This window comes from Ruditapes philippinarum, unplaced genomic scaffold (genome assembly GCF_026571515.1).
Source record: "Ruditapes philippinarum isolate M1 unplaced genomic scaffold, ASM2657151v2 ctg611_1_1_1_1, whole genome shotgun sequence".
NCBI lineage: Eukaryota > Metazoa > Mollusca > Bivalvia > Venerida > Veneridae > Ruditapes > Ruditapes philippinarum.
In genome coordinates this window covers 348,507-375,701 of record NW_026863843.1, presented here as the reverse complement: position 1 = coordinate 375,701, position 27,195 = coordinate 348,507, and the positions used below count along the sequence as shown (strand labels likewise).

Sequence of the window (27,195 nt, the reverse complement as noted above, 5' to 3'; positions counted from 1 at the left end):
TCAAATATATACATTCGTTTTACATTATCTCTGTTTCTGTTTACATCTGTAAACCACGTGGTAGAACTACTTTCAATCCGGATTGTTTCCGAGGTTATTATAGATAATAGCCGAGGCAGTTCCGAATGGGTAACCAGCGTCTGGTTCGCTTTCCGGTGTATCGTTGACCATGCTGGCGTTAAATTAACTTTGTCGTGCTTAAAAAGGATATGTGCGTGCAATCTTTATTTTGTTTTCATGGTGAAAACGTAGATGGAATCTAGTCTTTCCAAAGTATTGATTCAGATTGTTTATATATCTTATTTATGTCATGTTATTTTTCTGTCTTAGTTTCTTTAGCATGCTTAAAAACAAAAATAAAGAAACCAAAAAATAAACTTTGTTTTACTGACAGAAATTAAGTGTTTATAGATGGCAATTTTGCTCGGATTGCTTCACTTGATTATTCAACTCATGCTAAAAAAAAACGAAGTTGTCTCCCTTCCTTCACATTGTTTTGACTGCACCCTCGACATTACTGATATAAAGAACGTGTCAAAATATATCTTACATACTTATGGTTATAAAATAGTAATAGTATAAGAAAGTGTGGGGACAGAAGTCAGAAATATTTGCTTTGTAATTTAAATTTCGGAAGAAAAATAAAGTTTATTTTTTATTATTTTCATTTTCAAACTTCGACAGTCACTTTCAGTGAAAGCTGCTCTGTGTTTCAACAAAAGAGTGCTTTAATTAGTATTCAATCTTTAACGTAGATTTTTAAAGTATTTGATACACCGTTAAACAATCTGATCCTCATCTTTAAGTTCTAATTACTTACTGATATATTGCTTTGTAAGATGTTTCATTGAATTTAATTTCATTGTTCAATATTATCTGGTATGTAAGGGGGAAAACAAATTAGATCAAATTATGTTACTCTTTTTTGTCCGAAGAATGGGCATAATCGCCCAAGACCGAGTGGTTAAGGACGTTGACTTAAATACTCTTGCATCTCCCCGCGGTGGGTTCGAATTCCAACAGGGACTATGAATTCCTTCATGAAAGTTTACGGGACGTCGGTGGTTTTACTCAGGTGCCCGTTCGTGCCCGTAATATGCACAGAAGGGCAATTTAAGTCTTACTGCACCAGTAAAGCTGGAAAGTCGCCATATGGCGTATTCTGTGTTGATGCGACGTAAAACTCAACCCCCAAAAGGACCTCTTGCTTTAAGATCAACAATTTTAAATGATATGAGCCGCGTCATGACAAAACCAACATAATGGGTTTGCGACCAACATGGATCCAGACCAGCCTGCGCATCCGCGCAGTCTGATCAGGCATGCTGTTCGGTTCGCTATCAGTTTCTCTACTTGAAATAGAGTTGGTAAGCGAACAGCATGGATCCTGATCAGACTGCGCGGATGCGCAGGCTGGTCTGGATCCATGCTGGTCGCAAACGCACTATGTTGGTTTTGTCGTGACGCGCCTCAATTGTATAACGTTATTTATGAGGTAGATTGTGAAGACGACATTGAGTATATATATAGTAAATAGTTTTTGATTTTTATAAGGATAAGAATGTTTTTACTTACCTATATGTATATGTTTGTTTTGATCCTATAAGCATTGACAGTGTCAATGTTTATAGTAAAAAAAGAAATAAAATAAACTTAATTTATTAAAGATTTAATGTTTAGGTGGGTCACTAGTTATGTAGTTCATAAAATAATTAATTAATTATATAGTTCATGAAAGAAGTTTAAAAGACAGTTTATAAAACAAGTTTATGTTACAGAATTAATCTGTTGATATATAGCGGTACACCATGACTTGTTGCCTTGATGCAAAACGGTTAGCTCCGCCCACATTTGATACTGAAATATAACAGTTTTATACCAACCCCAAGTGTTATGATTTAATGATATTAATATGCAATTTAAAATCTAAAATCGGTATTTTAATCACGACTGTATAAAGTATTAACATTAAACATACAGCGAATGAGTTCTGCATCAGATTGTATAGGAATTATTATAAAAGTTGTAAGGTCATTTGTACATCAAGTAGTAAACATTCAAATATTAATCGTTCTTACTCTAATAGAAGATTACTATTCATATAGATATGGAAATTTCAATACTGTTTATACAGTTAATGGTGAAGACGTTTTAATTGAAAAACCAGGGTTGAATTGGTCCGTAAATACAGCTAGTTGCTGAATGTACAAACTTCTGAATGCATTGCGATATCCAGACATGATTTTAAAGATAAAGTAAACATACTGTCCTTACAAAGTTCAAAACTTTCACTCAGAACAAATAGATTTGATCTAAGAGGTCTATCACTTTTGATAATCTTTTAAAGACTTCAGGACGTATTTTATAGTTTGATTACGATTATGTGGCTTTAATTTTTCTTCAGTAACATTTGCTACTCTAACTGTTGTGATGTTTTGGATATAAGATGAAAGATTCTTGAATTATTTATTTTCTTTTCTGCATTTATCATTAACAATACAATAAAAAATAAAATGAAGAACTTGATGTACATGTAGTTATATCTATTAACTTTGTTGTATAAAGAGTGTTTAAGATTTATTTGTATATTTTTTAAATGAAAAATCATTAAATGCCTCTCAAACTACAAACTTTCAATTGTAAATTATCAAGTGATGTCACGAAAGGACAGAACTTCGGCTTTACGTGAATAGAGAAGGATTAAGGGCACTCTAGATCTTTGAGTGGGGGCATAAAACGTCTTGAAATTTCATAATTGTTTGATTTGCAAATTTATCGTGAAAGTATTTTATGCAATAAATTTAAAAGTGTATTTGACAAATTTATTTCAGAAAAGTGAAAAAGTGGGATAAAAAGGATCAATATGTAATAAATGAGTTAATTGGTGGTGTATTGTAACATTTACTATTTAATCATGTCTTTTAACATAACGTATGGCTATCTCCAGGATAAAAACATTAATCACTTATACACGACTCGCGAGAAAACCATGCACAAAAACACGCCTAGACAAAAGTTATATAGACCAGAGCTACTGGCATTAGAAATTGAGGCAAGCGATCGTTTTAAAAAACGTAGGGAAAGGAAAAGAAACCCTAATATGGAGTTTGTGCCAGAATTTGATATCGACGTACCACGGGCTCCTGCATTCAGGTGAGTTGATTGTCTTTGACCTTTGCGAGAATTCCATCAATTTTACCTTAAATAATGTTGATTGTATTGTGATAACAATTCATCATAACTTTAATGAGGCAATATACTATACATCATGTACGAGTTTAGCTTTTGTTAATTCAATTTCAAATGGTACATGAGTCACGTGACGTATGACTATCATCAATATTCCAACGAATAGATGCATATAATTAAATAACTTGGTGGTTATATGGAATATAATTGCAATTAAAAAACAATATTTAAACTTTTTACGATGACGATGAAACGTGTAACAGTTTTCGTGTTTTTTATGTTTAAGGGTAGCTGACAAAAGTTATGTAGACGAGGTGGTCGCTAGATTAACTCAGACACCTGGGTCAAAATCCAATCCTCGAGGATGTGGTCATTACCGACGAGTTTTCACTGAGTATGAACAAGGTCTGCAAGACATCGAATCACCACGTGACCCAGTATCCCGGAAAACCATGCGTAAGATTCTGAAGAGGTTAACGAAACCTGCAGGAGCCTGTGGCAGACGACATCCTTCTCCTGACATACAAGAAGAGGACTATTACCCAAATTTTGTGGTTTAAATAAAGAATGTCATGACCATTTGATATAGCTGAAATTTTAATGACGTATAAACTGGTCATACTGCTCTTAAATGAAATTATAAACTATACATACAATATATAATAATTTATAAATACTTTGAGAGAAAATCTGAACAAAGATTTGTTTGACATATCTATGACATTCATAAAAGATGTATTTTCTGCTAGTTAAAATATATACTGATTTAAGATAATCCGTTATTGTATTATAAATAGGTCTTCTTAAAAAAACCCGCCACACCGGATAATTTATTTTACAAGTACAAATTCCACATGCACATGTTTCGAGGGACACTTTTAGCTGATCGAGTTCCATACTTAATATCTATCATTGAAATCGCCTTAAATATTGCACATATTCATGTAGCAGAAACTTTATGTTTTAAAATTAATAGATATGGTCATATGGATCGACGAAATGTGTTACTTGTAAATAAATATTTATTTTGTGAAATATATCCAGAATACATGATGGTAATTCCTAAATAATTATGACCAAGAGTTGGTAGATCTAATTCATTTTGTCTATCATCCTTACAACTGTAAGCAAAGTCAAGATAACGTTTATTTTTTAGCAGTATGTATATATGCCCCTTGGGAATTAATAGGGGTATGAAACTTTTTGGTCTCGGTACTATCTTTTAACCTACGCGACGAAGAAACATAAACCGTTTCTATTTATTTTTATTATTTACTTACATCACAAGGTGTTGTATGTATGTAGTTTATGTTAAATGAGTGTCCATAAATTAAAGTTTGAAGCACAAAAAGCAGATTTGGCTGTCGAGTAAGGACCCCGAACATATCACCATTTAAGTAGCTCCACCGAGGCTATTAAAGTATCCTAAAAATTAAATCGAATATTGATGTTTGTTCGTTGCCACGCTTTTCATTTTAGGGTCATTTTACACATCAAAAATAATTATTCTGAAGGAAAAAAAACGAAGCGAGGGAAAAAGTGATGTGAAAATTTACACACAAGTAATCGGCCCAGACCTACATCAAATGGTACACAAATCGTGGGGAAATATTTATAGTACCTCCATGTAAATTGGTCTGTCTGTGGTGAGTAATTAAGTAGGGTTTTCATCATCTACAGGTACATTTTCCCCACTGTTCTTAGTTGAAAAATGATACATTGTAATTACTTTAGCATATTTGCTTTATTATATAACCTTTAGAGTTAAGAAGTCACAAGGAGGGTTTCCGAGATTAGGGGGTCGAACGTATAGCGGTGCGATACTCCTTTAAGCGATGTGATATCATGCGATACGGACTAATGGCCGACGAAAGCGAAAACGAAAGTTGGTATGAGCATGTGTTTTCCCCAAATATATGTTGTCTATTGTAATTTCTTGAAGAATAGCATTGTGCATGCTAATCAGGCATGATCGTCAAAATAGAATACTAAATTTTATAGTATTCAGGAAGTTATCGCGGTATTTGTTGCTGCAAATTCAACCGCCAACCTGATATGCACATACAAACGAATAATGTATCAGTAGTTTTAAAACGAGATGTTCTATTAGTTTAAGTCCCAACATGTTTATTTTTTATAACAAAACGATATACAAGAGTAGTTCTCCATATCTATCCGACAATATATACAATATTTCCATTTTTCTTACTGAACGCCTAATATTTGGTTTGATAAACCAACTGTACGCACAATTTTGGTATGTTTTTCTGTAGCGACGTGGACTTCCTCATTAAAGTACATTATTCAATATTGATGAAATATCAAGTTTTGTGTGTGTATGTTAATTATATGTAAATCACAGTGTCAATTAAAACAACAGTGTCAATTAATGTAGTATACTCTGATATAAATAATTTAAATATTCTTTTCTTCACAAAGGTGAAATATTAAAATTAGATAAGTTATAGCACAGAAACTTGAAATTCTATCAAATAACCAATAGTAACGATAATATTCGTTTGGTTTATTCCATTCATTCAGTAAAGGTTTTATCATTTAATAATATGCTTTTTCTATTATTAATTATATACATATTATACATATTTATGTTGTCAGAAAAAAATAACTTTAATTAAAACAGCAACATATGAGAAGTGGATCTACTATTGTAATACATGCACTGGTCGGGAAAAACGCCTCCCATCCGTTCTTATGTTCATTCAATACCTTGAAAAGTTCATGTAATCAGAGACATAGATACAAGATAGTAAGATAGTTATCTACATCTCTGATGAAATAAATTGTGTTGTAGGTTTTTGTTTTTTTTTTTGTTTTTTTTTTTGGGGTTTTTTTTTTAATGGAACTTGAAATTCTATGAAAAAGATAATGGTTTGATTTCCTCTGTGGATTGAATGTTATATATTTTTTAGAAAAAAAAACATTGACAAAAGCCTTTTAGATTACCCCTTTTTATTTAATGTCATTTTAGGTCAAATATTAAAGCCATTGTAACACTTATTATACAGGCTTGAAAGTAGTCCTACTTTTGCCTACTTTCCTACTTTTTTTGCCATACTTCTACTGTTTTTACAAATATTCCTACTATTCCTACTTTTTGAATAAAAATAAACTGAAAATTGTATACATCAACATAGAAAAGTTGCAGAATGAAATGTACAACATGATATAAGGACTGATGGCATATACTGTTTTACTATTGTTAAGGTTCCTAAATAGTCCTTTAACATGATTCTATTAATCTCTTAGGCAAGCTGATGAATGTTACAAAAAATTTTACACAACATTTTGTATATTGTTAAACTAACTGGCAAAGTAAGGTAACATACCCCGTATCAACTTAAGTAAATGATTTTATTCGAGTTGTTCCCCTTGTCTGCACAATTTAATAATTATGTTATGTATAATGATAAAAACCTATATTGCAACTTCCCGTGATAGCTCAGTTGGTAGAGCGGAGGACTGTAGTGGTAGAGCTGTTATCCTTAGGTCACTGGTTCGAATCCGGTTCGCGGGACTCTTTTTTTTATTTTCATGCTGGACAATAACAATATCGATATTTGATATTAAAGGCGTGGCTTAATCTATCTTGTAGACTTGCTCACTACATCCTCCTAGAACTCATCAATTAAATCAATAAACTTAAATCATCAAAAATTTAAAGTTAAATGTGCAACATATGGTAATAAATTTTTTTTGGTATGAAATAAGCTATATAGCAAGTCTATTGTTATAAACTCTTCTCCCTTTTCAGCAAAAGTTAACCAATGCGATTTACTGGGCATCTCTTTGATAAATATTATCTTATTGTTTATTGTCATATCTTTTTCTATTTTTCGTAATGTCACATATCAAACAAATTACATTATAATCACAAAATTTGTTCAAACAACTAGCTAGCATTGTTATCAAGAGAATAATTTGTTTTTCCGTTCCACCGCACAAGAACCAATTATTAAGGTAATTTAATAAAAACCAAAAGTATAAATTTAACGAATAAAAGAATGTTCTCACATACGCTGTCATTTTCTCCTAAGATTAATAAATCCAGCAAGCGGATATAAATGATACACTGCTATGATAGCTAGCAGCATTATAATGGCCCAAACATTGGAGTCATTAACCCTTATAGCTGTAACGAGAAACGGTATCATTGATTAAACCATTTTCTTTTTTTTTAATTTTCATAACGTCTCGGCGGTCGGCGTTTCCTCTGTGGCCTATTTCTAGGTAAAGATGTATTATCTGCAGGTTTCGTCTGCACCGGCTCCTGATCTTCATGAACATATCTAAACTTGGAAACGTCCCGTGTGATTTCTTTTCGTCTATGTTTGGATGAGTATTCTGGGGGTAGGGTCAAACGCTGTTTCAAACAACACCCTGTATGATCTGGCTTCTAATTTCTGAGTCAAAGTCTGAAAATTCACAATTCTTAGCTTTCTGACGTAATCTTGTTGCAAACTGGTCGATAGATTCCCAATGCAACTGCTTCATATTACAAAATTCGAATATTTCGAATTGTGTGTTTTTTCTTGGCTTAAAGTATGTTGCTAATCCAATTTTTCTTTCATCGTAGTTTTCAATTCAATGTATCATAGATATAGTAAACGTCATCTCCTGCATAATGAAGCAAATGTGCTTTTTTTCTTTTTCTAGTGTTTATTCCCAGTCCAACAAATAAGTTTTCTAATTTATCTAAATACTTTTCCCATCGTACTCCCAGAGAATTTTCATCAGCAAAAACATCGAATTTGGTAAATTTTCCATTTTCAAATCTGCTTTTTTTCACAGAGTCAGTTTAGATTAATCCACAGTGTTTTTTTTTTATATCAGATCCTCGTCGCCAATGTAACATTTATATTTTCTATATACACAAACTAAACAAGACCCGAAGGATGGTTTATATATTTTATTGTATGTGTTGCTCATAAACTCCCAAACATCAAGTAAACAATGACGATATTTGATATTAAAGGCGTGGTTTAATCTATCTTGTAGACTTGCTTACTACACATTATAACTACATGTTTGTCTGCATTCATTTCTTAGCTTCCCTGATCCCTGATCGGAAAGGACTTCCACTGCCGATTATTTACGTATTCATCAAAATGGAAATACTTGAAACATTTCAATAATTATCATAAATGTTGTTTACAACAAATATATTAATATATACATATGTTTTAAAATTATGGTTTAAATGTGTTAATATATATGGTGTAAATAAGAGAAATAATAGAATTCTTCAAACCGTGTTCAATTGATTGCAAAGGACATTACATGACCAGGAAGGACAGACCGTGCGATTTTGATACGATCAAAAAATGATAAAAATGTTATCCCCGTCAGTTTTTGCTAAAAATATGTCATTTGTAATATCATATCATTCACTCCTGTCGTATAGTACGTATTAGCGTTTTGCTTCAAATGTCTCGTATACAGCTTTTAAAGCACCTGTTTTTAAATGACTGTAAATTATTAATAAATTAATATAACTTTCTATTAAATGCTATGTCATGAAAGAATGATTATGTAATATCTGCTACATTTGTATATGTCCTTGGGGGCCCGAGAACCCAGAGAGTAATACAGTGTATGTTTTATAATTATGTCGACTATTGTACACTTTACTTGGTATTTTAAGAGGCTAATACAGTGTAACATGATACATATATCTACATCCTCATAATTATATTGTATGAATCTATTCTTCATAAAATTAAAAATCAATTTCTGAAATTAATACTATGAAATTTATAGATGATAGTACATAAAATTTGTATGAAAACTGTTTCATCAATCTACATTAAAATCTTTGATAGTCCCATCTTTTCTTCATGTATTAATGATCAACATTATTTTTTGTCCAATCACATTGTAGTATTTTTCAAATTTCTGCTTAGTCTAACTTTGGTTAATGTGTACTAACTAAATAAAATTCACTTAATCTGTCGTCTAACCGCAGTCTAACAAATTTCAATAACGCATTATATGAGGGAGTAGTGAGAGGTATGGTTTACACTATGATTTATAAAATGTCAACTTAGCAAAACAATGCCAACATGAAAAAAATTAGTTTCTAAATGTGAGGATACAATCAATTAATTTATTACATAGATAATACATGTTGGGCACGCAGAGACAAATGATAACATAGTAACTTTTTTATATCCTTTTAAATCTAAGAAAAATGTCTGTTATAAATTGCTGAGTGTTTTAAACTTTATACTTTCCAAAACATTTTTTTTTTCACTTGATAGGAATGAACTGCATTAACAATCATTGATATTAAGAATACAATGATTACATTTTTGTGCTGGAAAACTCATTGTAAATGGACCCCCTCCACCTGTAAACCTAGATTGACACACAGAAAAACTGTTTTTCAAATGAGCAAATCAATAGGGATTTTAAATGTTAGTGAATAACTTAAAGCTGATAACGAATTTGTATAAATTATTAATCTAATGTATTTTCTCACATTTCCATTTATTTATAAAGGATGTACACATTTCATTAACTCCATTGTTTTTACCGAATTGGATCATTTTACTCCCAGCATGATAGTCTTACTGTAGATAAAGGTATAAATTCTGTGACATTTCAGTAAAAAATGTGCCTGATTATTTGTTGATAGGGCCATTTATTTAGCTTATCTAATGTGATATGTTAGAAACTTGACAAGGTGTAGACAGCTTGTAGAGCGAAAGGGCGGAGCAATCGGTGATTTAGTGAAATGCCTTGTTTTTGGTTGAAAAAATAATGTTGATCATTAAATAGGTTAATGTTTAATAATATGCATTAACAAAAATAATTGGTCGCCTGTCTGCGGCAGGCTTGACCATTTATTTTTGTTAATACATATTATTAAACACTAACCTATACTTAAAATCTAATCATCTTGAAATAATAAAACATTAAAATGTCATTTCGTTTATGTCATCAATTCTAAAAGTTCTCATGCTCTAAACAAAATGTTATCAAGTAGGTCTGTTATTAATGTGAAAAGTTATCAAAGCAAAACAAAGTTATATGATATCCAAAGTGTAATTATCACTGGGTGACAAGTCTGTAATGTCTCTGGCTGTCAAATTATAAGTTAATTGGTATTTCCCATTTGGTCTGCTTTTAATATAATTTCCATTATGTTCTGATTACGTTGTTAACAATTCCATTGTTTTATGAATGAAATAACACAGAATGAATCACTAGAGTATACTGTACTACAAAATTACGACTCCAGTATTTGACCAAATTAACGATTTAACGATTAACGATAAATTTTGTCGCGTGTTCTTAGTATACGTATTTGTCTGGTTTCTTTGGTCGAAATTCTGGTCACTTGGTGTGAATATTTCTACCAAACATTCAAGTACTTGGCGGAACAACGGTACTACTATGTGGAACGGAACGATAATTCATTAGGAACGTATTGAGTTCTTTCTTGAACATGTGAAGCAAGAACACTTTTTGTCAGCGTTTTCATGAAACGTTCTGCGATTCCATTTGCTTCAGGATGTAATCTGTGTTTACATCCCATTTTTGAGGCGAAATTGGCAAATTCGCGTCCTTGGAATGGAGATCCGTTATCGGTTCTTACAACTGATACTGTCCCAAACATAGAGAAAATATTTCTCTGCCTCGGTATGACTGTTGCGGCTGTAATATTTTGCAATGTTTCTACAAACGGATACTTATTGTAGTCATCAATCACTACCATAAGATATACGTGTGAGTTTGGAATGGGTCCATAGAAATCAACGCTGATTTCATCCCAAATTCGTGTTGGTAGGCTGCACAACTTCATTGGTTCTGTTGTATTTCGTGGATCAATGCTTATACAAGTCATACAAGATTTCACTGTATTCAATAAGAGTTAACCAAACTTTTTCGCGTAAAATAAACAATTGTTTTGTTTTCACTAATCCGCTATGTGACTCGTGGGCAATGTCAATGACCTTCTGATGCATGTTTTTAGGTGCCACTTAAAAGAACTGTATGGTGTCCAATATGGACCACTGAATTCTGAAGAAAAGTTCATAGTTTTTGTTTTTCTTGCGCATTTCTTTATTCCATTTATTTGTTTTAACAGATTCTATCACTGTAGGCAACAATTTATCTTCTGTTGTCGCGGATGCTATTTCATTTAACGTCATAGCTTTGGGTACGGCACATTCAGATACAAATTGCACGTATTGTTCAGCTAAAATTGACTGAATAGTGTCTTCTTCTGCTGTATTTTCAAGAGGATGTCGACTCATAAAATCTGCAGGGTTTTCAGAACCTTTCTTGTACTGTACATGGAAATCATAATCTACAAGTCGAAGTCTCCACCTTTCGAATCTCAGTGGCTGATTCGATTTTGGATGATTGAAGATTGCTTCAAAGACACTTGGCATCTGTAATCAGTTTGAACGGTTTTCCATACAGATACATTCGACACAACGAGTCCATAGCATTCTCTTTCTGACTGAGAATAACGTTGTTGAACTGGTGTCAAATCTTTAATTGCTTGAGTAAGCTATTTTATTATATACTTATAAATGAAATATTGAGAAATATTGATGAAATAAAATGCATATTTTCATTTTCCGTATTTTCACTGTAAAAATTTATTTTTCACTGCAGTGAAACATATTTTCCGTATTTTCACTGGTGTCTCGCAAAACTACTTTCTTTTAAATTCTGCCAGTACACAAAATTTAATGGAAAGTCTTTCAAATTTTATCGCAAAAAAAAAAAGAAAAATGTATATAATAAACAGAAAATTCAAGTTTTTTCTATAAATGCATGATTTATTTTCATCTTGTGGCATGAAAATTATCATATTTCACTCGTGGCTACCGCCACTCATGAAATATTTATTTTCATACCACTCGATGAAAATAAATCATGTATTTATAGAAAAAACATGAAAATCCTCTATATCTTATTATCCTGGCTCAATATTCCAGCGACTCCTACACCACTTGCATCAACGGTGAGTTCGAGTTCTTTATTCGGATCATAGTACGACATAACAGTGTCCATCATATATTGTATGGATACTACAGATGAGTAAAATTCTGTCGTAAATTATTAATGAAACAAAAGATTGTCAAAAATATATTGGATACTAGTATTCACCAGTGGCTCTTCTTTTTATTATTACTGACGAATCTTTATAATACATATACTGGTGGATGATGCGTAATTCACCTCTGATGTAAAAACATATACATGTATCATGTATGCAAGATATCACCTATATACCTATACACCTATGTATAATTATAATATAAAGTTATAAACTCAACAAAACTTAACAAAATCAATTGCATGTTTTAAGACGGGCGTGAGGAATGTTGCACTTTTCATTAACCCACTTGTACAGATTCAATCAAACCGAGTCTGCAATTTTCATGTTATTTTGGTATGATAAAATTAATGCTTTCGAGGGACCATCCTTTCTCAATGTTTTTTTTTTTAAATATGATTATACCTTTAAGCAAATTTACAAATGATAATACGCGTATTCCCATGATTCCAGATAGTCTTTGCTGTATCAATCGATGATGATTTTGTCGGGGAAAATAGGTATTGCAAATGTATCTCATTCTCTCAGATTTATATAAAAAAAATAAAGTAAACAATGAAATGACAAAACAATAAAAGAAACTTTTATAAATGGTCGTCCATAGTCCGCAACTTGAATATTGACATCTCACACATGAAATTGAAAGAAAGACATAAATTCAAATATTTCATTGTTGTCGTAAAATATCAAACAGTATTGTGATTAGGCCTATAACATAGATCAAACAAGGTTAGCTTTTAAAAAAGCTAGTAGCGACTCGCTTCGTAATTTCTTTCCAGGGGCGTGTTTAAATGTAAAAATGACAGTTCTGTTAGCTGAAAAGACTTCAGCGAACATCAAAATAAAAGTGACATATAAAGTTAAGGAAGCCAGTTCTCTCAGTTTAACAAAGAGGAATATGAGTATATATGAAGATGCATGTAAACAGATAGAATGAAGTCCCTATGTCTATGCACATTTACTATATGGCCTGTTGACCTTGACCAGAAAAAAATAGATAAGTAGAATTCATAAAAATGTCTCTTTATACGAAGTTAAGTTGTAATATGTTATTTAGTATTGGAATAAGTGACAAATACAAGTCAAGTCAAGTAAATTTTATTTACAAGTCGGATACATCAACAATAAACATAAGCTCTGATGAGCTTTTTACACCGACTTCTATAATAGTTCTAAAGTAAACACAAGTTGTCAATCAATTCAGCCAGAAAAGCCGGGATCCTATTAAAAAAATAGGATCCCGGAAATTGACCAGTTTAAGAATATAGTTTTCAGAAAAGCCGGGATCATATTAAAAAATAAAGAGATCCCAGGAATTGGACAGTTCAAGAATATTGTTTTCAGAAAAGCTGGGATCGTATTAAAACATATAGGGATCCCGGGATTTGACCAATTCAAGAATATAGTCTTTGATTTTTCCAATTAATTAGGCATATAATTATAAGTATTGTGATTTTGTTAATAAATAGCTCTAAATATATCTATATCCTAAGTTAAATCAATTTAACTTTCATTACATACAATAAAAAAAAACTTAACGTTTAATGGCCTTTCATTACGACTATTATCAACACATATATAGTTTATTAGTATTTTCTTCTATTATCTTATACGATCCCGGATCCCGGGCGTCCCGGATCCCGGCCAGTAAATACATACACTATATACCGGAAGGGATGAAATGACCGGAAAAAAAGGAAAAAGAAAAAAATGCACAGAACCAGATGTCGTTCATGTTAATTAACCAAACGAAAACTTACTACAAAGTAAACAGGACTGGTGAAATCGCTAAATCAAAAGTCAATGTAAATATGATTTATTGAAAAGAATCCATGAAAACAAACATTTTAATCATCATTATATCTTTGCGCTCAAAACAATACTTGCTGCTTTTTAAAAATGGCGTGAAAATTGAAGGTTTTTTGACGCTATATGAGATCAAATTTGATTGGCTAAATAATTTTGGATCCTAGCCCTGATAGATAAATTTTGTAGAAAGCTGGAAGCAAAGCTTCAATTAAATTTTTGGATGGTTTCGGAGTTTTAGGTTGTTTCTCAGTAAAATCCTAACGTAATACCGGCTCGCCGTGGCGAGCCGGCAATATGCATTGATATTATTAAAATGTGTACAGGTGTATATGTGGCATCAAGTAACTTGTTAATACCATTCACAGTTCCCGTATGAAAGACTATAAATGTTAGTCACCTGAAATTCACCAAAATGGTTGCACTTTCATATTGTTTGTAACTTTGTTAACAACCGGCTGTCCAATCGAGACGTAAATTTGTAATAAATAAAAAAAAATATTAATTTAGTGTCCTTAGGCCTAAGGTTGTAATTTTGACGACACCGTATAATTACCTCCCTTTGCAGCGCCCCAGTGACGTCATTTGACAGCCATATTGGTGGTTGACCTGGCCAATACAAACCTAATAGAAATTTCAATACTTTGGAAGGTAAAAACGTGGTTATTATACCGCCGTAGTAATCGAAAGCGATAGAAATACATTTTCTTTCTTATATGAAAATTGTCTTGTGCTCATTCCTTTTATATCTTAGTTTAAATTGATAAAATTCCTGATGTTTACACGGAAGTCTAAGAAATTTTCGTCCAAAAATTTATTCGTCATGTGAGGAGAAAAGCCGAAATAGTTGTCATGATAAGGCGTTAATAGAATAAAAGTACAAATTAACTTTATTGTATTCATAATGTCATGTGTGTCATTGTTTAATGTAAATAATAAATTTTTGAATGTAGATCTATCAAAACCTAATTTTCTAGAAAGTGGCAAGATGATTCACCTCAACCCTTGTTATTTCACTCATAATCCATTTGTATAGATTCCAAAATATAAAAAGATGGTTCATCATAAGTGACCAGTGTTTTTGTCCCACGTTTAGGGGGATGGTGGCAGGGAAAATTGTGTCATTATAAAATCTATTTTCCTTTTCTCTCAAATTATTACCTCAGTACCCTTGCCACCAAGATAATTACCACTAAGGCAAGCATATACATCATATATGACAACTATATTTAGTGGGTGCTGATGCTATTCATCTAAACGTTACTGTTATAACTTACATCAGTATCTGTGCTTACCATATGATCCTTACCAAGTACATATCTATGTATGGGAATGGGATTGCTCCCATGCTACTAATTAATTGCTAAAAAAAGTCAAATTATGATATAAATTAGAATACCAATATTATTTCAAACTACATTGAAATGTTTATGACGTCATAAAATGAATCTCAACAAAACAACATTGAGGGGAATATTTTTAAGAAATGGGCTTGGGGGTAATACCTTCCTCTTCCTCTAGAGTATATACCGTATATACTCTAGAGGAAGAGAATTTTGCTTGATAAAAGGTTAACTCGGCAGAATATTTAAAAAAAATATTTGTGTACGAGCCTAAAGTAAATAAGATGATAAAGATGTTCTTTAGTCGCCCACTTAGGTGAAAGCACTTGATATTATTCAGGTGTTTAATAAATCAGTGAAGAAATCCAAAAGACAGCAGGAAAAAAGATATAAATGTGTTATCACTCCTGACGCTGAAAACCTATAGTACTGTAGGTTGTATAATGCTAAATTCACAGTCACTGATACAACACTTTCTACATATATGTACATATTCTGATTTCAGAAATTATATGTAATAAAATTACAAAGTGTAATCTAGCTCTAAAATGAAAGTCAAGGATACTGGATAGTCAACTAGCCATATTGACTCCCGTGGCTAAAAATCATATTTAAGTCTTAGTGTCCAATGATTTTGATAACACGTAATTGCTTGAGATGGTCATATATTATTGATATATCTCTGAATCATGATCCCGACAGGGACTTTGGATTCTTTCATGTGAGGAAGCTATCAAGCTAGCTTACGGAACGTCGGTGGTTCTACTCAGGTGCCCGTTCGTGCCTGGAATACTGCACAGAAGGGCACCTGAGGTATTCCTCCACCAGTAAAGCTGGAACGTCGCCATATGACCTACACTGTGTCGGAGTGACGTAAACCCAAATCAAACAAAAAATCTCTGAATCATGATTATTGCTATGATACAGTAATGATTCATTGTTGAGGTATCACTATCTGGCGATTTTTCTTTTATCTGACAATGCTGAAGTTTGAGAGATTTGTAATTGCTGTTTGTTTTTTACTTTGTTTGAAGCCAAAGGAATGTGTATCTTTGATACTTATTAAGATACTCTAAAATACTTGGAGTTGAATATGGGCTGATCTTTAAAGGTTCATTTTAAAAAATACAAAGAAGCACCATTTACGGCATTTAGCAGTATTAACACTTTAATATGCTCAGCCTCTAATGACTCAAGAAAGTAAAACATCATTGTTTTTAATCTGCTTATGCTCAACCTTACCTCCCCAACTTTGCTTTTCATCCTTCTCATACAGACATTTTAAAATAAAGAGAAAAAACTAGAAACAGTAATCTTCATATCAAAAAACAGTTACTCTTACTTACTGGTACTTTGTCAGGAATTCATTGACAAATAAAGTCACAAAGTTGTAAATTTTAATTATTAATATATCACTTGTGCTTTATGAAATATATGTAAGTATGTAAAATGCAAAGTTCTGTGACTGGCAAATGAAGTTGGGGGACACATTTCTAGTTGCAATATTATTTTAATTTAGATCCTGGGCCAGCTACAGTTACATGGTGTTGTTACCATTACTTCAACTTGGTATTATTTTATTTCAAAATAAAATAGGAAATTGTACTTGAAGACAGTCTGACTTGTAGTAAAATTTTAAATTCATCAATTTTATATTTTTGTTTTGTTTTATATTTCAGGTAGTTGTGTGAAATATAAGCAGCTACAAGATGGCTGCAGGCCCGTATAACTACTCATATATATTTAAATATATCATCATCGGGGATATGGGAGTTGGAAAATCATGTTTATTACATCAGTTTACAGAGAAAAAATGTAAGTAAATTAAGTAATTTGTTTTAGTTTGATTGTGTTGGAAGCTATTTTGAAACACTCTCAGATCTGTTCCTGGAACCAGCTAGTACTTCAACTACTTGGCAATGAGTGTTAAGGTTCTTTCTCATGAAAACAATGTCTTGCCCCTAACAGGGTTTGATCCAACTCAGCCAACAATCTTTAGGCTTATTATTTGTGCAACATGTTAACCACTCAGCCATGCCCCCAGTAAGTATGTATGTAAGTACATGCATGTCGTAACAGCACATGTTAGTAAATATAATACATGAAATGTTATGCCAAAAAGAGTGATAAAACTATAATTCTTACATGTTGTTGTTGTTGTTGTTGTTAAACTGATATATATCATGTTTTAATGAAGTTAATCAGTAGGATAAAATTCAATCATTTTAAATATTAAGGATTGTAGATATACATGTATTGAAGGAATAACTGTTAACATTGTAGTGTGACAGCTTTTTAGACAATTGTTTAATCTCTCATTGAATTAATTAGATTATTGTCATGAATTAACAACATACAGTATTGATCTGTTCCTAGCACTAACCTACATGCTGAATTGTATATGAATAGCCACTATAGACTAAGATAGCATTTGTAAATAGTTAAAAACAGTTTGCAGGGTAAACATTTTGTGAACATTTTTATCTGTTAAGACATTAGTCATATTAGGTATACTATTGTACAATAATTTCCTGTATCATATGTGTAATAGGGGTGGTTCGGCGCAATATAAATATAATTATCCGAGCCCCTAAGGGTCAAATGAGTTCGGGATTGTTAAAATCAAATCAACAAACAGCTGTAAAGTTCTATCCTGTTTATATACTGATCACATCAAACAAGTAGATTCTGTAGGTACAAACCAACAACACTCTGAAATAAGTATATAACAATATGTAAATATAAAGTAAAATAAAGTAGAAACAATGCATTAATTATTATCATATCTTACATAATCAATTACATGTCTAGTGGCCAATTCAGTTCTTTACCCTCAACAACAGTCCTTTAAATATAATATCATAGCTTATGGAATTATACACACAATTAACATATTTTACCTTTTAAACAATACACAATACATCACACATGTAACTTACCATCTGAGGGATGAGTGCAGTACATCAATCTAATTATTACCTCTCTGACTATCACACCAGTGACTGTTAACAACTTAGGTAATAAAGAACTTGACCACAAACACTAATTTTTCTAACCTCTCCTTTACAACATAACAAAGACACAATGACTTTTTCCCACCAAGAAATCACATGACATAAAAATAGCTTAAAACCATTGATCTGTGAACCAATTCTTAGAATACTGACCAATGTAAACACAAGATAAAATCAGTTAAAACCAATAGAGTAGTCTCCCTTGAAAGGTATCAGACAAGACTGACGGATTTGTCTCCCTTTGCTAAATTATAAAATCCAACAGTAAAGCAAGAGTATTGTCCCTTGTCCAATGTAAATATGTCACATAGACATTACAATTTTCTTATCAATACTGTAACAGGTACATGTATACATGTTACAGTTTTATTAAACCACAACAACAATCACTGAAGTACAATGGATATATGTTTATAACTTCAATAACATTTCATTTGAATGTATTCACCTAAAACTTTACTTATTTCTTTAAGGTCATAGTGACCCAATCATGTAGGTGGCTGGGCAAGACCCATAAATTATCTTTTTGTCTTTCTTATATTTAATACAAAAAAATCATTTGGTCATTTTTGATATCAGTTTAGGGGGATAATTATATTCTTTAGAGGGGTGTTGGAAGCATGTTATATTGACTCAGCATGAGGAGGTAAAATCAAGAGTCAAATACTGCTGTATTTGTTATTGAAGGAAAGGCTCTAAAAATAAAATTAACATGATATTTTGTTAAAATAAGATAATACTTAATTTGTCCAATATTTGTAGTTTTGAAATAATATATAATGTCATAATATTTTATGTTAAACATACAACATGTAGTATGAAACTAAACAAGTTCCAACAAATTGCTCAAGGAATTTTAAAACATTTTATTTAAGAGGAATATCTTGCTTAAGTAAGAAGTAGAAAAAAAAAGTAGTGTAATGGGTTTGAACTGTTGTAATGACATTATATGCCATTATATAGCAAACTGTTGCATATTTTATCATGTACATATAATTGAATTATTCATGTCCTGTAATCCTGATAATTGATATAAGTTTACTTATATTACAGTTATGGCAGATTGTCCTCATACTATAGGTGTGGAATTTGGTACTAGGTAAGTTTCCAGTCACAATTGCAGTAGACAAAAACATCACAGTGAAATTAAATGTTTGGAGATAAAGTAGTGCGATTGTGAAAGAAAGGAAAGAAACCAAACAATACTATCCATTGGAAGCTTAATAGTTAGCTTAGGAAAAAACCTATATCCATATACATATTTTTAGTGTAAAAGTAATACACTACTAATACTATAATATTATATTCACTTTCTTCCATATAAGCACTATATAAGCAATGACTTATTCACTTGCAGATAATTACCAAACTTCAGTAGGAAAATGTAAAATGCAAATAACTAAATTACAAATATTTAAAACATTATAAAAAGAAAGTTAAAGTTATCCCAGTTGCTTTAAGAATGTGTGACACATTTTTTAGTGTGATATTTGAATATTAACAAGATAGCCAATTTGACACTGTGATGTTTGAATATTTACAAGATAGTTAATTTGACACTGTGATATTTGAATATTTACATGAAAGTTAATTTGACCTTGTGATATTTGAATATTTACAAGATAATTAATTTGACCTTGTGATATTTTAATATTTACAAGATAGTTAATTTGACACTGTGATATTTGAATATTTACAAGATAGTTAATTTGACCTTGTGATATTTGAATATTTACAAGATAGTTAATTTGACCTTGTGATATTTGAATATTTACAAGATAATTAATTTGACCTTGTGATATTTTAATATTTACAAGATAGTTAATTTGACCTTGTGATATTTGAATATTTACAAGATAGTTAATTTGACCTTGTGATATTTGAATATTTATAAGATAGTTAATTTGACCGTGTGATATTTGAATATTTACAAGATAATTAATTTGACCGTGTGATATTTGAATATTTACAAGATAATTAATTTGACCTTGTGATATTTGAATATTTACAAGTTAGTTAACTTGACCTTGTGATATTTGAATATTTACAAGATAGTTAATTTGACCTTGTGATATTTGAATATTTACAAGATAGTTAATTTGACCTTGTGATATTTGAATATTTACAAGATAGCCAATTTGACACTGTGATATTTGAATATTGACAAGATAGTTAATTTGACCTTGTGATATTTGAATATTTACAAGATAGTTAATTTGACGCTGTCTCAATTTATGTAATATATTTCAGAATAATTGAAGTATCAGGGCAAAAAATAAAGTTGCAGATCTGGGATACTGCAGGACAAGAGAGATTCCGTGCAGTCACAAGAAGTTATTATAGAGGTGCAGCAGGAGCACTCATGGTCTATGATATAACCAGGTTAGAATAATAAAATATCAAATAACAAGTTTCAAAGCATTTAGTTTCATAAATGTAGCATCATCTTACATGATTGTTTGTTCATTATTGGTAGTTTATCTATTTTGGCAAGTTGGATATTCAGTTCTACTTTTACCATTGACTTTAAACTTTACTTACTTACTATGACAAAGACCATCATCTTTATTCTAGATTGAAAAAAAAGTTCTCTTGGTTTATTTCTCCAAACGATATTTCAGATAGAAAAATTCTTTACTACAAATTGGGAACAATATCAATTGTTCAATTGTTAGTGTAGAACAGTGATCCTGGGACATTTCTTAGATACATTACCCTATTTCTCACCATTTCTCTAACTTTATGCAGTTTAAAAAACTGGAATGGTTTACTTATTTCATCTTGTTAGATGTAACTTGTGTTCTACATGTACCATTGGCTTCAGGCTATACCCACATACCAATACAAAGACCTTGATCCTCCCAAAGTTAAATAACTGTAGCATTTGTTATACCAAGATGTCCCCTTTTACACATTTTGATAATTGAGGTTGTTACCTATTTAAAATTTTGATCAGTATTTGTACCATTCTCTGCTAGAACCTGTGACTTTATATTGGAAGCACTTGGCTTCAAAATCAGTTCCATGATACTTGTAAGTAATCTTAACTGTGACATCAGTTTTACATAGTTATCTCTGCTGTAGACACTGATACTTCATTTGTACAGTTTACATAAATGTGGCATGTATTTCCCCCCAGCTGTCTCCATCTTTACACATGGCCCTATCAAGTTATAGAAACTGTGTCCTTTTTGTTGAGTAGTCAACTTCCCCAAAAGGCAAACAGTTGCAAAGAAATTAATAACTGAATAATTTGTATTTTGCCTTGTTGACCCTTTTGAGTCAACTTATTGTTATTTTGTGTTATCCTATTTTAGCTTTGTCATAAAATTGAGAACTTGTTCTTTCAGGAGAAGTACATATAACCATTTAAGTAGCTGGTTAACAGATGCGAGAAATTTAACTAATCCAAATACTGTAAGTAGATATGTATATATTTTTTTAACCTTAAATCTGCTGAATTTGTGTAATTGACTGGTCCTACTTTTGAATTTGGGAAAGTTCATTAAAATTTGAAGGGATTTTATTATCAAATACAGCAGTTTGGCTACCAGCAGTATTTCAAGTTTTTCTAATATGTGTGTTATATGTAAATCTAAAGAAAAGGTTAACATTACTTTTAAATAATAAGTAATTACAGATTTATTGCAGTTTGTTACTTTTCCATTGTGTTTTGTCCAGAGCATAACTTGAAGACTAATGGTTGGAATACAATACAACTTCATACAATGGCCAAGCACATTGAGAGGAAGTGCAGTGCGCAAGAACCATAACTCTATTTAAACTAATTACAAATTTATTGCCCTTTGATACTTTTCCATGTCCAGAGCATAACTTGAAAAGTACTGGTTGGAATTCAAACCAACTTCATACAATGTTCAAGCACAATAAGAGGACATGCAGTGCACATGGTCCATAACTCTATCTTAAGTAATTATAGAGTTGTTTTCCTTTGTTACTTTTTCATTGCATTTTCCTTGTCTGGAGCATAACTAGTTGGAATTCATTGCAACTTAATACAATGGTCAAGCGCAGTGAAATGAAGTGCAGTGCCCAAGAACCATAACTCTATTTGGACTAATTACATAGTTATTGCCCTTGTAACTTTTTTTTGTCCAGTGCATTACTTGAAAACAAAACTAATGTTAGGAATTCAGTACAACTTCATACAATGGTAAAGCGAAGTAAGATGAAGTGCAATGCGCAAGAACCATAGCTCTATTTGGACTAATTACATATTTATTTCCCTTTGTTACTTTTTCTTGTCCAGTGCATAACTTGTAAACTAATGTTTGGAATTCAATGCAACTTCATACAATGGTCAAAAAGCGCAATGAGAGAAAGTGCAGTGCTGAAGAACCGTAACTCTATCTGGACTTATTACAGAGTAATTCAATAAAACTTCATCAATGGTCAACCACAGGGGAAGGAAATGCAACATAAAAGAACTACAACTATCTTTATTTGCCGCCAACTATAACTCTATTTAAATTATACAAGTTATTCTTTTACTAGTGACTTCCTCATTTCTGAAGCAGTCTTGCGGGGGAATTTATCACATATATTGATAGCTGGAGTTTTAAATGATATACATATATAATATTTCCATTGCATGACATCAATATCAGAATGTCAACAGTTGATTTATTTGTTGATTTTAGGTAATATTTTTGATTGGGAACAAGTCAGATTTAGAAGCACAAAGAGATGTTACATATGAGGAAGCTAAACAATTTGCTGATGAAAATGGTTTGTAATCAATAGATTAATAATAAGATATAATTTTGTATTTAAATTTTGTTTTTTGTTATCCCCCGCTGATGGAATCGGGAGGGGGATATAGTTTTGGCGTTGTCCTTCCGTCCGTCCGTCTGTCCGTCCGTCCGTCCATCCGTCCGTCCGAATTTCGTTTCTGGAGTAGTTCTCTGCAACTAATGGCTGGAATTCAATGAAACTTTATGGGAATGTTGATCAGCATGTGAAGTTGTGCACCTGGGTATTTTCGTCTGGATATTTTTAGTATTTTTAGAGTTATTGCCCTTGACTTAGAATTTCGTTTCCGGAGTAGTTCTCTGCAACTAATGGCTGGAATTCAACGAAACTTTATGGGAATGTTGATCAGCATGTGAAGTTGTGCACCTGGGTATTTTCGTCTGGATATTTTTAGTATTTTTAGAGTTATTGCCCTTGACTTAGTAAAATTTTGTAATTTTCAACTTGTGTCGCATGTAACTCAAAAAGTATTTGACCTAGAGTCATGAAACTTTACAGGAATGTTGATCAGTATGTGTAGTTGTGCACCTGGGTATTTTCGTCTGGATATTTTTAGTAATTTTAGAGTTATTGCCCTTGACTTAGTAAAATTTTGTCCGAATTTCGTTTCCAGAGTAGTTCTCTGCAACTAATGGCTAGAATTCAACGAAACTTTATGGGAATGTTGATCAGCATGTGCAGTTGTGCACCTGGGTATTTTCGTCTAGATATTTTTAGTATTTTTAGAGTTATTGCCCTTGACTTAGTAAAATTTTGTAATTTTCAATCACAATCATCAGTCACACGGGGCCAGAAAAGGAGTTTCAAAAATGCAAAATTAAAAAATCTTGTCTGACAGTACAAGGCCTAGAGCTTTGATATTTGGTATATGATATAACATTTAGGTCTTCTGCCAAAATTGTTCAAATTTTAGCCCTGGGGTCAAAATTGGCCCCACTCCAGGGGGTCATAGATTTTCCTTATATGTATATAGTGAAAACTTAAAATCTCTTCTTGTTTGAAGGTACAAGGCTTCAAGTTCAAAGAATTTTACAGTTTATGCCATGATTAATATATAAATAAAGCCTTATGTCTTCAGTTGTTGTGTTAATAATAACCAGTACTCGGCGGGGGATATAAATTCAACGAATTTGCTTGTTCTTTGAGGAAGTAGTTTCAATAACAGAATGTTACATTATAGTAGATCTATGGTGTTCATATTTACTTTATTATTTAGTCAGTTTTAGGTTTTAGATTCTTACCTCATGTCACTTGCCACTCAAACCTGAGGGTTTTAAATTCTGTCTGGGATAGTAGATTCCTTCATGTCAGAAAGCTATCAAGCTAGCTCAGGAAAGAAGGTTCTGCTCAGGTGTGATATAGGAGTGTTATTTTCTTAGATTTATTGACTTCAGTAAGTTAATTGTAGAAGAAAAAATAATCAAGTTAAAGTTTTATTTACCTTTACTAACAAGAATATTGTATAAGGTATTTATTAGAATCCTCTTTTATAGTCTATCTAAATTTTACAGGTTTGATGTTTTTGGAGTGCAGTGCGAAAACGTATGTATTTCTATTTGTAATATTCACAAAGAAAATTGTAATAAATATAACTATAAAATTGATTTGAATTTGTTTACAAAATAGTGAACTTTTTTTCTTTCTCATGATAAGAAATATTATAGAGAAGGTATTGACAATAATTTTCTCATGCTTTTAGTTGTTACGGTAATAGCTGTACATGTACAATACTTCTAGAGTCGCCATATGACCATTATAGTGTCAGTGTCACATAAACCAACAAAATAAAAATGACGCATATCATTCGTTTTAATGTTTCCATGTATGTTTAGTTCAAAATTTCATAAGAGCTACAAACATCTGTTCAAAATATTGCTATAACTGTATTGCTGAAAATTATTCTGGTTGATTTACAAATGTTGCTTATGTGAGATATATTAAAATTTGTTGTGATTTTCAGAGGTGACAATGTTGAAGACGCCTTTTTAGACACAGCCAAGAAAATTTACCAAAATATACAGGATGGCAGGTAAGCTGTCTGCAGCTTCTTAATTCTTCTAACCTTTAGAAAAAGGAATATTGTTTTTGCAATTCTCATTTATTTCTTGAATTTTGTTGGCATTTTCATATAAGTAGATTATTTTAATGAAAATAATTAAGTTTAAAGTATTTATGAAGATATAATGATCTTTAAAGAAATAGGTTGTTAGGCAAATCAAATAAAACACAATCTAATTGTTTTTCTTGATGAAATATATAGTCAGTTTACATGGTCATAATTATGTTTACATGAGAAACACTTTCAACATTAGAAGTTGTGATGAAACTTGGTTTGAATATTTGCTTGATTAATGTCTTAAGTTCATAATCAGTAAAGGTAATCAAACGAAATTACTGATAATCTTTTTAATCTGAAACTCTTGGGGGTATTTGTTGGACTCTTAGTATTTTTTTTCTAAATTGTCAATTTATTTGTCTGAGATAAAGACATCAAAACTGTTTTTGCATTTTAATAAAAGTTCAAATCTTAAGACAGGTTTGATTGTTACAATATGCCATGAGAAAATTGTGAACTAAAATAACTCAACAACCTTAACCACTCGTTTCTCAAAAAAGTTTTGCTTTGCTTAACACTTCATACATTAGAAATTAAATAAACGTTAAAAAAGATCTCTGGGATATTTACATGTAAGATCATTTTGTATTTCAGTTTGGATTTAAACGCTGCGGAGTCCGGTGTCCAGCATAAACCAGCCACTCCTCGTAATGCCCTCAATACTGACCAGCAGGCAACGGAGAAACAGTGCCAGTGTTGATGTTAAACTTCTAACATTATCTTACATTATACTCAACATTGTACAGTCTATATGTCTACACACTAACTCTTGTGTACAAGTTATGACATATATGGAAAATTGTTCACACACAGGTTACAGAGGTGGTAGACTGTATTCTGTTATACTTTATTTTAAGAAGAATTTGATTTATTACGGCTTGTTTGAACAATTAATTTACATTGTTAAAAGATTTGGTAAGACAATGATGTTGATGAGATATTGTGAACAATTCAAAAAACTAAAATGAAAAAGATTATTCAAATACTAACATCTTAAAAAGTTACTAGAAAATAATGAAGATTTTATGATATTGAAATGGGGTATTGTAGCTAGAATAGAAATATGTGATGAAAATGTATAAAAAACAATAGGAAAGATACTTTTTACTCTTGTGCAGTGCGACACTATTTTATTTTAGTATGTAACTAATGTAAGTGCTAGTTACTTACAGGTTATTTTCATAGAATAGTTTTAATAGCGCTTGCAATTTCTTGTGTTCTGTGCTAAAACCAACAGGTTTGGGCTAGTCACTATATACTTATTACTAAAACCATCAAGTGACATCAAGATACTATGTTCTAGATTAGAACTTTTTAATGATATATGATTTGAATGGAAGTAAAATAGAATTTTATCTACATATTAAGACCTTGGTATCTCAGAACAGCAATATCATTTATATCTGTTGATGTGTCCTCCAAACGTAGGTACATATATTCCTAGGGTTCACATATATAATTTATATGCTACAAATATTTACTTTAAAAAAACTGAACATGTCCAACGTATTACACTATGTTAAGGGGTTCGTTTCTAAAGACAAAAAAACTGTATTGACGGTTTATTTTCATTCTTGAGAATGAGAATTTATGATTACATCATTCCATGTTAATGTCACTTTGATAATAGTTTCTAGATGAATATAAGTGTGCTTTGAATTGAGGGTATGCATTTTATATGTTTAATTATTAATGTACATACAAATAAGGTGTTGTATTTATGACTGATAAAGAAAACATGTTGTAAATGTACGTGTATGTGTGTGTTTGAATGAGCATATTTTTAACTTAGTGCACATCTTATAGCAGTGTATTATATAGGTTTGGAGCTGCTATAATGTGTGTTGTGAAAGGTTGTAG

General features: G+C 31.5%; 3 protein-coding genes and 1 non-coding gene across 4 annotated transcripts; 3 read left to right on the top strand and 1 right to left on the bottom strand.

Annotated features, from left to right (window-relative positions):
- The first annotated feature begins 2,022 nt into the window (after positions 1-2,022).
- On the top strand, positions 2,023-4,259 carry LOC132723486 (uncharacterized). Its single transcript, XM_060708215.1, has 2 exons — positions 2,023-3,153; positions 3,476-4,259. The coding sequence occupies exons 1-2, from the start codon at positions 2,915-2,917 to the stop codon at positions 3,747-3,749; spliced, it is 513 nt and encodes a 170-aa protein (XP_060564198.1). The 5' UTR covers positions 2,023-2,914; the 3' UTR covers positions 3,750-4,259.
- Positions 4,260-6,638: 2,379 nt separating this feature from the next.
- Positions 6,639-6,724, top strand: Trnay-gua (transfer RNA tyrosine (anticodon GUA)). Its single transcript is given in 2 exon segments — positions 6,639-6,675; positions 6,689-6,724. It is a non-coding gene; the product is annotated as a tRNA-Tyr (tRNA).
- A 3,879-nt stretch (positions 6,725-10,603) lies between these two features.
- On the bottom strand, positions 10,604-11,056 carry LOC132723493 (uncharacterized). The gene has a single exon (XM_060708222.1). The coding sequence runs from the start codon at positions 11,054-11,056 to the stop codon at positions 10,604-10,606; it is 453 nt and encodes a 150-aa protein (XP_060564205.1).
- Positions 11,057-14,638: 3,582 nt separating this feature from the next.
- Positions 14,639-26,859, top strand: LOC132723485 (ras-related protein Rab-14). Its single transcript, XM_060708214.1, has 9 exons — positions 14,639-14,740; positions 17,112-17,247; positions 19,500-19,545; positions 20,697-20,828; positions 21,797-21,863; positions 23,108-23,195; positions 24,731-24,761; positions 25,180-25,248; positions 25,930-26,859. The coding sequence occupies exons 2-9, from the start codon at positions 17,142-17,144 to the stop codon at positions 26,033-26,035; spliced, it is 645 nt and encodes a 214-aa protein (XP_060564197.1). The 5' UTR covers positions 14,639-14,740; positions 17,112-17,141; the 3' UTR covers positions 26,036-26,859.
- Positions 26,860-27,195: the final 336 nt, after the last annotated feature.